General features: G+C 43.5%; 1 protein-coding gene across 1 annotated transcript in view; it reads left to right on the top strand.

The window, feature by feature from the left end:
• LOC133109914 (E3 ubiquitin-protein ligase Itchy-like) overlaps positions 1–13,866 on the top strand; it is a 28,010-nt gene that overhangs the window by 661 nt on the left and 13,483 nt on the right. The window contains exons 2-8 of the mRNA XM_061219659.1: positions 6,148–6,237; positions 8,646–8,787; positions 9,720–9,844; positions 10,564–10,698; positions 11,372–11,420; positions 12,000–12,175; positions 12,811–13,000. Of these exons, the coding sequence (XP_061075643.1) occupies positions 6,168–6,237; positions 8,646–8,787; positions 9,720–9,844; positions 10,564–10,698; positions 11,372–11,420; positions 12,000–12,175; positions 12,811–13,000 (887 nt within the window). The 5' untranslated portion in view covers positions 6,148–6,167. The remainder of the gene's footprint in view (positions 1–6,147; positions 6,238–8,645; positions 8,788–9,719; positions 9,845–10,563; positions 10,699–11,371; positions 11,421–11,999; positions 12,176–12,810; positions 13,001–13,866) is intronic.

The following is a 13,866-nucleotide window of genomic DNA, read 5'->3' as shown; positions in this document are numbered from 1 at the left end:
TACTGAAGTAATTATAATATTTATTTTACTTGTAGCTAAGTCACTTAAGCAGCTAACGTTAGTTGTATTAAGGTGACAGGTAATCTATAGCTAATATAACGTTAGCTAATGGAAGCGTTTACCTTAGCTAGTTGGCTAGCTACATTGATAGCGTTACAGTCAGCGGCTGACGTTAACTTATAGCAGGGGTGCACAGCAAGGGCCGATCCGCTTCAGGATTTTGTGCCAACTTCTGCTCTTAATTATTTAATTAGCTAAATAATGTCTTGGACAGACATTTGTATATGCACCAGCTACAGCCACAGACTCCAAGTGTATCCTAAAGATTTGACTCTGCTCAAGTCATGTACAGGAGTGAACCATCATAATTTCTTGAGCTGTCAGAAAAAATGAATTAAGGTAATTGGTTGGACCCATTGTGCACCCCTGACGTATAGCCAGCATACAAACAACATGCCTTGTATACGTTAGCTAGTTATAAATTACATTTAGCTAACACTTATTGGCTTCTTTATGAGGGATAATAATGTGATATGCGATTCATTTTTGGGGAATGTAGCTATTTTGGAACAGTAACGCACATTCCCGGTGAACGTTTCGCTACTTTGAATATCCCGTGATTGCTATTAATTTGTAGCTATTGTATTAGCTTACTAGCTAACAACGTTTAACAACTGTACGGTATGTCTGCAAAACATTATAAAACATACGTGCAGTTATAAACTATGAGTCCGTTGTCTGAAAACCTTTACGATTAAACTTGACACTAAGGCGAAACCGACAACGTGGGTTGTTCCTGAAAAACAAACGCTTTATCGAAACCAGCCATCCTAGACACCGCCTAATTATTGTTTGTCATAAGAAAAAAACCGGTATAGTAGCGTCGATGAACAGTGACTAGCCTCACTCCCAAAATGCTCTTTAGAAAACTCCACCCATTCCTCGTCAGAGGTTTGTTTACACAGTGGCGTGAGTGTCAAATTAAAGTTTTAGTTGACCAAAAACCGAATGACACGTGCAATAAATCTATCTATTGCGACTATACGGATATGTATTTATTGTATTTAGCTTGTGAACCTGATATGGAGCAGTAAGCATTGCATATATCATTGTGTCACTTGAATTTTTGTTCTCAATATGCAAAATTTAGCGGTCCATCTGAGAGCAATATGTTTTCCTGTGTACTTATAATACAGTTCAGCAATAATGGGAAAACACACACACAATCACAGGGGAGGAAACTACTGTGTCTGTAAGGGAAACTAATGTATCTGTACAGCTACATTTCTATTGCTTGCTGTGTTTGCACATTGATTCAAATAAACTGTACTATAAGATCTTAGAATGGTGAGAACCTGTCTGTCTTATCAGTGAATTGTATGATTGGATGTTGCAAAAGTCGGAAAGCGCAACAAGCTGATTTGGAGACAACATAAGTTATGACTGGATATTAATTGTGGAACAAATGCAATTCTGTGGTTTTGAATTACCTATAAATTTGGTCTTTCTGATCTCATGGAACATATAAATAAATGACTCTGCTTCCGATCATTGCAGTTCGAGTACTTTCACAACTGGTAAGATTATTTTTAGATCAGGAAACAGCCCATTTCTTACACAATGTAATGTGGTCATCAATGCAGTACGATGAAGTTGTTTTTGATATTGGAAAGTGAAGAGGAAATAGAGAGAGTCTGACGTAGCTGGGTACTCTGAGAGAAACTGGTGATTTGTGGAAACCAGAGAAGCTGTTTATTCGTAATGCCGAGTGGAGATCACCCTCATGTTATCACTAGGATACTGTTACTGTAATGTGTCTGATCACAACAAGGAATGACATTTGGTTGTCTTTGGCAAGAGCAAGAAAATATCATGCTCATATCTTCTCATAACAAAAATGTACTCCCATCACCAATTTAGTTTGGTGATGGGTGTGCATCTCTGGCCATTTTATCGCTGTAGAATTTGTGGTTCTGGTATGGAGTTTTTCGGTCTTGATTGTCAGTTTGATATAGCACTTATAGTTTCTTTGTAAGGGTCCTGTTTGGGTTGAATCTGGTGTTGAAGGACCGAGGCGAGCACTCAGAAGGGCAGAAGAAGGAGAGACTGAAGAAACATCAGACTGAGGCAGCGGAAAATGAAAGATCCTCTTCCTTGCTAAGCTGTTAATCTCTTCTCCAAATCTCATGCTTTGAAACGCACAGGATTGTCCTGCATTCGCTGTCCCGCTAATATCTTCCTCTGTCTGCACCTTCATGCTCAGTCCGAGACCAGACTGGGAGGCGCTACCGAATGGAACGGCATGCATTATTTAATCAGGTAGCCCAGCGCTAACTAAGCATCACCACGTCATTTCCACTCAATCCATCTGAATTCTGTCTCTAAGATGCATAGTTGAGTATTTCCGTATGGTGTAGAATGTGGAATACCCTGCTGTCAAGCAAATAGGACTGTGTCACTTTGTGATTTTACTTCTAATATATATGTGGAATAGTCCACATATTTACCAGAAAAATATATTAATGTATTGATTTGTTAGGTAGAAATGTTATGGCACTTAATATGTTTTAACTGTAAGAAGTTTTGGAAATCAAATGAATCCTTTTTGATGTTTGCGGACATATGAGTCATTTATATATGCCCCCCTGCTCCCATCTCCATTCGATGACAGATTTTAGTGACACACCGGCAACAATAAATGATTAACTTTGAAATGCTCACACGGGCAGGGAGAAAGGATGAGCAGTTGAGTTAAGCACTAAGGGGCAGTGGAGATTATGATACGGATGATAAACTGGACCAGGGAAGCTCTGTGGCCACTTTCCAGGATCCGGTGACTTTCTCACTTTCTCCCATGTACCCAGTCGCAGCAGTAGCCCTGAGTAGGAGAAAGCAGTGGGAAGTGTTGTGGGAGGAGATGTGAAAGGCCAGCGTTTAGTGGAATGCACTTTGAAATGCCCTGTGCTCCTGCCTTGTCAGGGTTCTTACTGTACGGTGCTTGCAGAAACAATGCAAGAAGAGGCTGAACGCACGTGTAGGAATTCTGTGCAGCCAATATCTATTAGAAACCTGCTAACAAGGAGCATGGTTTCCTCGACTCATACAGAGTATTTATAAAAGGCTTATCATGTAATTACCTTCTGTTTGTGTTGAGTACATTTTTATTCTCAACTGTACATGTAGAGTAGGCTAGTGCTGTATACCTCACAGGCACCACAATATGATATGATTTCGGCTCTTAAATCACAAATTATGGTACAATGCGATCTAAAATGATCCTATATATGATCCACTTAGGCTAACACAATCCTGTTACAGCATGCACGTACAAGCAAAATGAGTGTGCAAAAACGTATTGGTGTTACATTTACATTGTCTGCACTAACAGACAAGTGAAACATATACGGTGATGTTGGCAGTGCTAGAGAGCAAACTGCTGTAAGATTACGCATATTTAAATAAATATTACGAAAGGATTCATAACGATACAATTAAACTTTTGCATGTTGTATGGATTGGATTTGATTGTTGCCCTGAACTGATATTTAGATCCCAATTGATCTTTGCACCCCTAATATAGAGATAATATTTGGTAATATTTGATGAAGAAAATATGCTGTTCTGGTAGGTATGGCTACGTTGTAGATATTGCCAGAACCAGGTAACCAGGTGTCACCTATGTTTCAATTCTTTATTAAAATGTGCATATTTTCAATGGGCTGCTTTGTGTCCAAGCCCTTAAACATAATATATAGTTTACTTTACAGCCTTGTTATTGCCAAAAGAGCCAAACAGGCCATTTTTAGAAGGCTGTCCACTGGGTGTACATCCCACACCACCTTTGGAAATATTTCAGAAATGACTCTTGATATTGCATTGCATGTGTTCTTGTGCATTCCTCACAAACGTCGACCCGCTGGAGTTCTCTTTGCGCCTTGCATTTTCTTGGATGCATGCGATTTGCCAAACTGATGTCTCCTCACCTTGGCAAGTCTGTGTTTAAAACGCGTATGTTCAGTTTCATCAGCAGAAACGCTAACTGTGATTCTTATAAGGATGGCAGTTTCCTAACTGATATTTACTCATCCACATGACCTTTACACTCGGGTGTGTGATTACGCTTCCGTGCGTGTGTTTGAAGTCTGGAAACGTGAGGCCTTTGAGCTCATGCCCTGTCCCTGCCGGCATTTTGAAAAGGAACTTTGGTTAATCATACAGTGCAGTACAGTATGAAGCTACATAAATGTCTGGCCATCGCATACAAATATTGCCTGTGCGGATTGCCATTATGGGTTCAGAAATTAATATCTTCAGGCATCTTTTTGTTTGGCCAATTGACAAATTACAAGTGATACATTGTCTTATGACCTATGAGGAGTTGTTAAAAGTATTTACAATGTGTAATGTTATTACGCTGCGCATCATCTGCAATTGAGATTTTTGCGATAACAGTTGGAATGATCTGGTTTCCTGAATGGACTCTTTCATAATGCGTGCGAGGTTGTAGGATTCAGAGGTCAGATTAATACAGGAAAAACATAATTCTGCCATGCTGCATACTCAAAATGCAGGTGCAGCTGTTGTAACATTCAATTCGGTTCTGAATTGAGAGATTAGCAAAACCTTTAGATTATTAATATTGTGATAGCAAGCTATAACAACTGGGAAACAGAGAGACATGGCTGGCATTAACCTGTCCTAAATAAAAAGGCACATGGAACATGGTATCTTTAGCCAACAACGGCAACAATGCTGACCAATGAGAGAATTTCAGGCTGTACACTCTGACTAAGTCAACCAAACAAACGCCCAGATGAAAGCTTCTGCAGCAACAGTGGGAATGTGATTTGCGACCTGATGCTGGCAACACATCATTGGACCAGTAATGTTAGTCACCACAAATGATCGCTTTTCTGTACATACCGCAGGTACTTTAATCAAATGGCAAGTAATATAGTAAAACGCTCCAGTCGTATTGTTTTGCGTTCCTTCAGGGAGGCAACAGCTTGCTTTTACTCACCATTTTTTTCACATATTTGCAAGTGTTAGTTTGTCCTTACAAGTACTGTACATTTTGTATTTCTTAAAATTAGGTGATTGCTGAACTCACAGAACTAGGTTTAAGAACAAAAAAGACTTGCACTTGCATTTGAACATGAGTCATTGTTGAGCGAAGAGGTAGGCTAGACTGAATCTCGGCCAATATCAGCGTGTGGGAATGCAATCTTTTTTTACATCACTAACAATGATAAATGCCATGGTTTGTGGCAAAAGCTTGTGGAACCAGGTCTTCATAATCAAATAAGACTGTAAGCAAATAAGCAAATAACATTAGGGGGCTAATACTGTTATTCATCTAAATTAAAGTGTTGAAAGTACAGTTTTAAAATGGCTAAGTGCTGAATTATAGCTGGAGCTGATTCGCAGTGACCAGCCCTAATTGGCAGTGATTAACGGAATCTTAACTTCACCAGAAGGCTGTCTCGAGTTGAATAATGCAATTTAATAAATAGCTTCCGTTGGAGAGCAATGCAAAAAAAAACAAAAAAAAAAAAAAACATTATCCTTATTATGCCAAAAGTTTCTCTGTTTTCTCTAGCCCCGGCCCGACGCGCGCTGTACACGTGTTTCAGAAAGCAAGGTTCAGGGCCCATTACTGCGCTGTGAACAACGCCAGCAAGCCACACTCATTATCAGTGAAAGGGCGCCAGTACAGCGCCCTTAACTTTACGCAGATCAACAGTCTTTGCTTTTTAGAAGGAAAGCTGAGCATTCTGGTATTCTCACACAAAGACAACCACTCCTGCACCTGGGGAGTGCTCAGCCCAGTGTCGGCACTGTTACTGACAAAGCTCAGGCAAGCACTGATGTCTAATTCCTGTCATATCCACCTATAATTGGCTGACCAAAGGTGCAAGATGTGATATGATTGGTTTCCTCCCCTGATTTACAAGGGCAGCGAATTAAAACCGCCCCTGTCAAACTTTCTGCATCAATCTGGTCTGTGTGCAGTCTTAGGTCTTAGGTCAGTCTGTGCTGAGCCTAGAAATATGGATTGTGTTCATTCAGGCTGTTGCTTTTATCATGATGAACCTGCACTGTCTGCTTTCCCTTTGCTTGAATATGTTCTCCTTGTTTGTGTTGCAGGTTGACAACCCTGACTCGTTATGTCCTGTAGTGCTGCCAAACCCGGCTCCACCAATGGCTACACGATGAAGGCCCAGCTTCAGATTCTCGGTGGGTTTTTTTTCAGATGTGTTATTAATTTCCCCTTTTCAGCGATTACGTGAGTAGTGTAATTTAAGTGCTGGTGTTAGGGCTGTTTAGGAACATTGTGTGTTGAAGCAGCGATGCCTTTGTGGTTGTCCACATGCATGGTACCCTGGCCCTGTATGTGCCCTGTATGTGCCCTGTATGTGCCCTGTATGTGCCCTGTATGTGCCCTGTATGTGCCCTGTATGTGCCCTGTATGTTTCCTGTATGTTTCCTGTATGTGTCCTGTATGTGTCCTGTATGTTTCAGAGAGCGGGCTCAGTGGCTCAGTGGCTAGGTGGCTCATGCGGTTTTGTGCGTGTCGTCGTGTTACAGCGCTGCAGTGTTCGTGTTCCCGTGGCACTTCTCGGGTTACTCTGTACCACCACCTCCGCGCCGTTAGCAGCCAAGCCGTGTCACTCATGGGGCAGGGAGCCGCTTCAGCAAGGGAGTGGGCAGACATGGGCAGACATGCTGTGTGTTTGTGCTGTACACCCTGCGTGTTTGTGCTGTACACCCTGTGTGTTTGTGCTGTACACCCTGCGTGTTTGTGCTGTACACCCTGCGTGTTTGTGCTGTACACCCTGTGTGTTTGTGCTGTACACCCTGCGTGTTTGTGCTGTACACCCTGCGTGTTTGTGCTGTACACCCTGCGTGTTTGTAGTGTACATCCTGGGAAGACACCCTGCGTGTTTGTACTGTACATCCTGTGTGTTTGTGCTGTACACCCTGCGTGTTTGTAGTGTACATCCTGGGAAGACACCCTGCGTGTTTGTACTGTACATCCTGTGTGTTTGTGCTGTACACCCTGCGTGTTTCTAGTGTACATCCTGGGACGACATGCTGTGTGTTTGTGCTGTACACCCTGCGTGTTTGTAGTGTACATCCTGGGCAGACGTGCTGCGTGTTTGTAGTGTACATCCTGGGCAGACGTGCTGCGTGTTTGTAGTGTACATCCTGGGCAGACGTGCTGCGTGTTTGTAGTGTACATCCTGGGCAGACGTGCTGCGTGTTTGTGCTGTACTTCCTGGGCAGACGTGCTGCGTGTTTGTGCTGTACTTCCTGGGCAGACGTGCTGCGTGTTAGTGCTGTACTTCCTGCATGTTTGTACTGCCATGTTGCGATTCAGTACCTTTTTGTTTGAATTCATTCATCCGGATGGGTGCTGGTTTAATGAGATCAGATTGAGCCCACTGTTTTTTAGTCTTTATTGATCTGTTATCATCATTATCATCGGCTGCCCAACCTGGAGTGCATGGTTGTTCTAGAGGAAAGTACACCCGGCCATACAGTCTTTTCTCACTCACCAGTTGGCCAGTAACGGAGGTTTGCTGTAGATCTCCGCTTCCACACGCATTCTTATACCAGAGTCTGCTACTCTTGAAGTCATATAAAGCACTTTTACATCACAGTGGCTGGAGTAGCTGTCATTTTCCCAGACATGGACACTGAAGCCTTTTAATCACTGTCATTTGTAGTCTTATAAAAGGGTGTTAAGCAGTTATTCTGGACATGTTTTGAATCCCTGTCTTTTGTGAATACACCCTTGGTCCACGTTACCATGTGCAATTTGCCATAATTATACAGTGTGCCACTGTCGTCTAATGTCATCTAAGGGAAGGGCTCAACAATTGTTTATGCCTGAAAAACGAGATTGAAATAGCCTAAAACCCGGTATTGGAACAATCGTTATTCACCGTCTTTCCGTCAACATATTGACTTACCTACCAGGCTCTTTCTAGCCTAATTGAGCTTTTGAAATTGACTTTAAGGTGACGGCAAATTTGATGATGCACTTTTCCCATTAAGTAGTGATGACAAGGTGATTTACACTGCTCTCATTAAACAAGCACAAGTGAACAGGCCTTTGGCACATCTTTTCAATTTTATTACAAAGCCCATTTAGCTTATAGAGTCTGAGTTAATGAAGTCCTTTATAACAGACCCCACTTCCTCTGCGTGATTTTTTCCCCTCCGAACAAGAGCCTCTGTTTACGTAAAGACAGGGAAGGGATTGCTGGACTAGACTTGAGGTGTTCGGTCTGTGAGGAAGTTGGATCCTTCAACCTGAAGTCGACTTAGGTGAACCCTGCGTTTGTGTTTGACATCACATTAGCTCCGGCCTGATATTGATTGCATTTGGCAGTGCGGACAGTCTTTCAGTTTCACAGAGGCTTTTAAGCTGCAGTGCATTCGGTGAACGCGGCTTCAGTTACAATTTTGGTTTGTTTCACCTTTGATGGAAACATTAATCTTTTCATGTAAGGGGGGGGGGGGGGGGGGGTTTACGAATCGGGGTCCGTTTTAACCTATTCCAGCCGCATTGAAGCGGTCCCAGGTGCAGGTTCTTATGGTTATCTCTGACGATTATGTTCTGTCCTTCCTCCCCGCAGTGCTGTCGGCCAAGCTGAAAGAGAACAGAAAGAACTGGTTTGGGCCCAGCCCTTACGTGGAGGTCGCTGTCGACGGGCAGTCCAAGAAGACGGAGAAATGCAACAACACCCACAGTCCTAAGTGGAAGCAGCCGGTCACTGTGTAAGAGTCAGCATCGGTCCGGGTCATAACGCCTAGCTCAGTGTCCCCAGGCGGCCTCTCTCGCCCTGCTAATTTAGTCCCCAGCCTTCTCAGGTTTTAGTTGGACAGTTTAGAGCAGTCTTTAAAATATTACTGGCCAGTGGCTGCCCGCATTCCATTCGTATTTCTTATGCTGGTGTACTGAGCTGTGAATGGTAGCACCTTGTCCTCTCTCAAGTGACTACATCGTAGGACTCTCCAAAAAATCCTCTCTGGTCAGCTTCCTCCCTCCACCTGGCTGTCCTGAGACTTCTCTGCCCTGGGCCCACCTCCCCATTCAGTCAGAAAGGCAGATTCACTGCCCCTTTCCCCGAATGTCTAAACTCACCCTGGCAGACTGCAGCGCAATGTTTCCATTTAGTAATAAAACAAAATCAATAATAATTTCTACCTTTATCTTGTTGGCCTTGAGGCATACACCTTGATGGTGGCAGTTATACAATCACTAGCTGTCGCTTTCCTGTGTAGATTCACCGTGTGAAATATACTTTCATAAGTTGCTCCGGTCATAAGTGTACGCCACTTACAAAACTGTAAATTGTAATGTTTTACATTAGTACTTGTGAACTTCTGAACACAACACAGGTTGGTACCACTGCATTTGAATTGTGAGGCTTAGGTTCTGTGTCATAGGTATTCATTTGACCATTAGTGTAGTCCGAGTTCCACAGGCATTGTTATATAAAATGTTTTACCAGTGTCGCTGCACATGAGCCTCTAACAATGAGAATTACATTGTGCCCAGCTATAAATAATAACTGTTTTCTTGCCCTGAGCTTTTCTTTGTTTTCTCGCTCAATACAGTACACAGCGTGACTTGCAAATATCTTTTTTTATTTTTTATTTACTTTTTCTAGTTCATCTGTACTTCTTTTATTCCTTTTACCGAACAGAATCGTCACGCCCTTCAGTAAGTTGGTCTTCCGGGTATGGAGCCACCAGACGTTGAAGTCGGATGTTTTGTTAGGAATGGCCACACTGGAAGTCAGTGAAACCCTGAAATCCAACAACATGAAGAGTGAGTGTTTCAGTTCGGGTTTTTTTTTCCATTACGTGCGTGTGCATATGCTCAGATTATTTACTTCACCAAGAAATCATCTCCTGCCATTGGAATAAACAAGCTGTAATGGTATATTCTTGTTAGTATTACTGCTGTTTGCTTCTGTGTGCCTGTAATCTTATGAGTGTGAGTGGAGGAACAGAGGCCACAGCCCTGTCATGCCTTATTGCTTTGATGCTGTGACGACCCGAAAGCCAAGCGAAAAGACTTACTGCGCATACAAAGGGTCCATTCACAAATTATTAGCATGTGTTGGGCATGTGATGTTAACTATTTGTTCATGAAACCTCGCTCGCCGGAACAGACAGGAGAGACACGCGAACAGAGGCGTTTGTGGATTACAGTTAGCTGTGTGATTGTTAGTAAAGTTCACCAGTTGTTTTGGGCCAGGCTTACCCCTTATTTGTCTGTGGCTACAAAAGTTCATATGAACATATTGGGCACGATAGGAGCTCGTTTCTTTCTGTTTTCGCTTTGCTTAATTTATATTTTACCTGAGATCGATCGGCCTATAAATCAGTAGAACAATTCATGTTTGTATAATGGCATTTCAAAAGCGATTATCACAGTTGTTTTGGACATTCTCTGGAGGTAAGCAGAAACACAAAGGGGAACATTGATTGATTGAGTGACTGATCGATGTGTACGGTGGGGTTGAGATCTCTACCTGTCCTCAGTCTCGGAGGTGGTGCAGACCTTGCAGCTCAGCACGGACCGCGACCTGACGGACGTGGTGGGAGATCTGTCCGTGTGTCTGGACGGGATGCAGGTGGATCCTGAAACATTCGCTTCTGCGGACGCCAACAGCCTGAGTGAGTGACCGCTCCCGTCCGGATGTGCGTGGTCATGATGACGATGACGACGATGATGATGATGATGATGATGATGATGATGCAATGCAAAAGGCCTGTCGGAACACTGCACACTTTTGAGCGTTAAATATCGCTGGTTAAGGGTGTAATGTCCTTATTATTTCAAAGCTGCTCACCTGCACAGCTTGGCGTCCGAGGATCCAGCCGTTGTGGTATTTGAGGATATTGCGCATTATGTCTCCCAGTACATTAGCTTTTATTGGAGGAGGATTTACTATAAAAGGTCTTTCCCTTTGTCCGATCACCTGCATCAGCGTTTTATCTCATTAACTTGTGTTCCAAATCTTCTGTTCAGTCGTCTCACGAGGCCATTAACATGAGACCAAAGCCAATTAACAGTCAGGCTCCACTTCTCTATCCAAAAGCAGCCGCATAATGATGCTCATTTAGTGCTCCTTGATTTGTGTTTATTTTTTTGTTCTTACTCCCCTCTCTGGTCCACAGTACATGTATTATTTCAGTGGTACATTTCTTATTGATGAACTCCCCACGCATTGGTGGATCCGTGACAGATTTATAACCGGAAGAGACACAATGAAAGGCACTACAATGGTCTCACTGCAGGCTTGTCAGCTGTTGGCTTTTAACTTGATGTCGTTCTGCCACCTAACAGGTGCTCTGCCTAACGGGGATTCGAGACAAAACAGCGATAATGTCGCAAGGTAAGAGCGTGTCGCCGTCAAAGCATTAGCCCCATCATCTCCCGCGGTCCTGCAGTTCAAGTGGGAATGTTTGTTTTTCTTCATTTGTTTGCTGTATTCCTTGTGATGGTACTGCAGAGCTCAGCCCTGAAACAGCACATTCTCTCTTTTGTTCAGAGAGGGATATGTAGTGGTAGGTTCAGCAGACAGGATAGCGGTAAATTTGTTGCACGTCTAGACAGAAGGTGCTGAGACCTGTTGGTCCCTCCTAACGTTTTTACAGTGTCTCTTGACCAGCTGAAGTGTCGAGTGGGTAACATGTGGATGTTATGGCTATAGCTGTGTGAAAGCTATCTATTGGTACGTTCATTAGTTACAGTACATATTGCTTTTTGTTAGGATATACACAGTACAAACAGTACACCCTTGATTGTTATTATTTATGGTCCTCTGTGCTTTCTTGGTGATATTCCTGAGAGTTGCACTGATGTTTTGCCCTTATGTGAGTGATAGTAATGTTGAGCGATTGTCATGTAATGAGACATAGCGGGATACAGGAGAACGTAACGGGATCTAACAGTGGCACGGCCTGTTTTGTAGGTCGAGCAGAGACACCTCCCCCTCCATCGACAGCCTGGAAGACATTCCCAACGGCCGGCGGACAGCCAACGGCACAGGCTCGCCCTCCCTCTCAGCGGGGGGCTCCAGGTCCTCCCGGCCCCCCCGGCCCTCCCGGCCGCCCCCGCCCACCCCCCGGAGACCGGCCTCTTCTCCAGGTTTGGCCCCCTCTACTTCATCACACTCTCGGTCTGGGTGTCCGGGTAGTGTAATGGGTTCGGAAAACGGGCTTGTCAACCTCAAGGCTGGAGCTTCAGTTCATAGGTAGGACACTGCCACTGAAGCAATTACGTTAAGCACTTTGATAAAGTGTATGTCCTGTTCGGACCCAGCAATTTATTTTATTTTCCTGTAGGGGACATGAGTTTCTGGTCTTATTCTTAAGAACCATTTATTCTACTGTACTGAAAGCTGTGCTATGAAGGGACGGTCAATACAAATAAAATAAATACTGGTTTTCAGAATATTTTCACTGCAGCATGTTTTTGTCATCTGAGATACTTGGTCTTATGTCAAAAAATTGTAATGCTTCAACTTCTTTTCTGCCGAGTCTTCGGAGGATTAATGGGTATGAATGCAAAAATCTCCCTCGAGAGGCGGTCTGGAAAACTGGTATTTAGTGGACACTGTTATGTAATAAAATGTAGTATGCTCTCTTTCTCTGTCAGACATGTCCTTAAAGGCACATGTAAGCTGGGTGTGTGCGAGCGTTGTTGGGCGCTCAGTTGTCCTTAAAGGCACACGTAAGCTTGCGTGTGTGCTGGCGTTGTACTAAGCTGTTTGTCCTCTGCAGCCTCCTCTACCGGCTCGGCCCCCGGCCAGGGCAGTGAAGCTCCCAGCGCGGGCACCCCGGCCCGCACGCCGGCCCCGAGCGGCTCGGAGGCCAGCCCGGAGTCAGGGTCAGCAGGCCCCCGGCAGCCCGCTGGCGTCACCCCTACCCCTTCCAGAATCGCCCCCGTCAGCACCGGCCCAATGCCCCCTGGGTAGGTACTCTGTTACACTGCTTGAAGGAGGTTGCTTTCTAGAATTTTCCGACCAAAGCAGCATGAAGACCAGGATGATAGCTCTGAAGGACTCTGAGTGGATATTAAACAGCCTCTCTGACCACGTTCAGACTAGAGACTCATACAGGGGCATCTTTTTTGGAATTGTTTGTCTTTCCTGTTAAATAAAATGACCCTATATAAACAGAACCTAACCTTCTCTTGGCTAAATGATAAATGACTACATTAAAGTCTAATTATATTTTTAATTGAAGAAATCTACCTCTGCTGAACTTTTTTTTATGTATAAACATGACAACATTCAGTTTTATACATAATGCTGCTGATAATAACTGTAACTGCTGTTTGCGTTTCAAAGTTTCAAATCAGAATAAATTGAACTATTTCTTAATTCTATGAAAGGTTACACATTAGTGTAATTTCAGTATAAACAAAGAGGCGTTCCCACTTTGTGGGAGTAAATTAGACTCAGGCCCAGCAGTCAGGACCTGCAGAATTCAACCTGTGGCTCTACATCAGAGCGCTGCTAAAATATCTTTCTGTAGCCAGCAGATGTGACGGTATTGTACCATTGTAAATGTAAATGGCACACTTTTTCTAAAGAACCTTAAAGGTACAATAGGGGTATTACGGACTTCTAACCATCAAGAGAGGAATTGCAGCAACAAACACCCTCAAACCACAACACTGTTTATCTATCGCCCTTCTCTGTAAACGACCTGCCGTTGAAACCCCCTCTACGCTATTGGCTGTGGCAATTAAAACCAGTTTTCAACAAATGAGCTTGAATTGGTATACAGCTATACAATGTTTTGGTACAGAGTGTCGGTCTGTCAACTGCATAT

Source organism: Conger conger, chromosome 14 (genome assembly GCF_963514075.1).
Source record: "Conger conger chromosome 14, fConCon1.1, whole genome shotgun sequence".
Taxonomy (NCBI): domain Eukaryota; kingdom Metazoa; phylum Chordata; class Actinopteri; order Anguilliformes; family Congridae; genus Conger; species Conger conger.
This window is presented reverse-complemented; position numbering and strand designations above follow the sequence as displayed.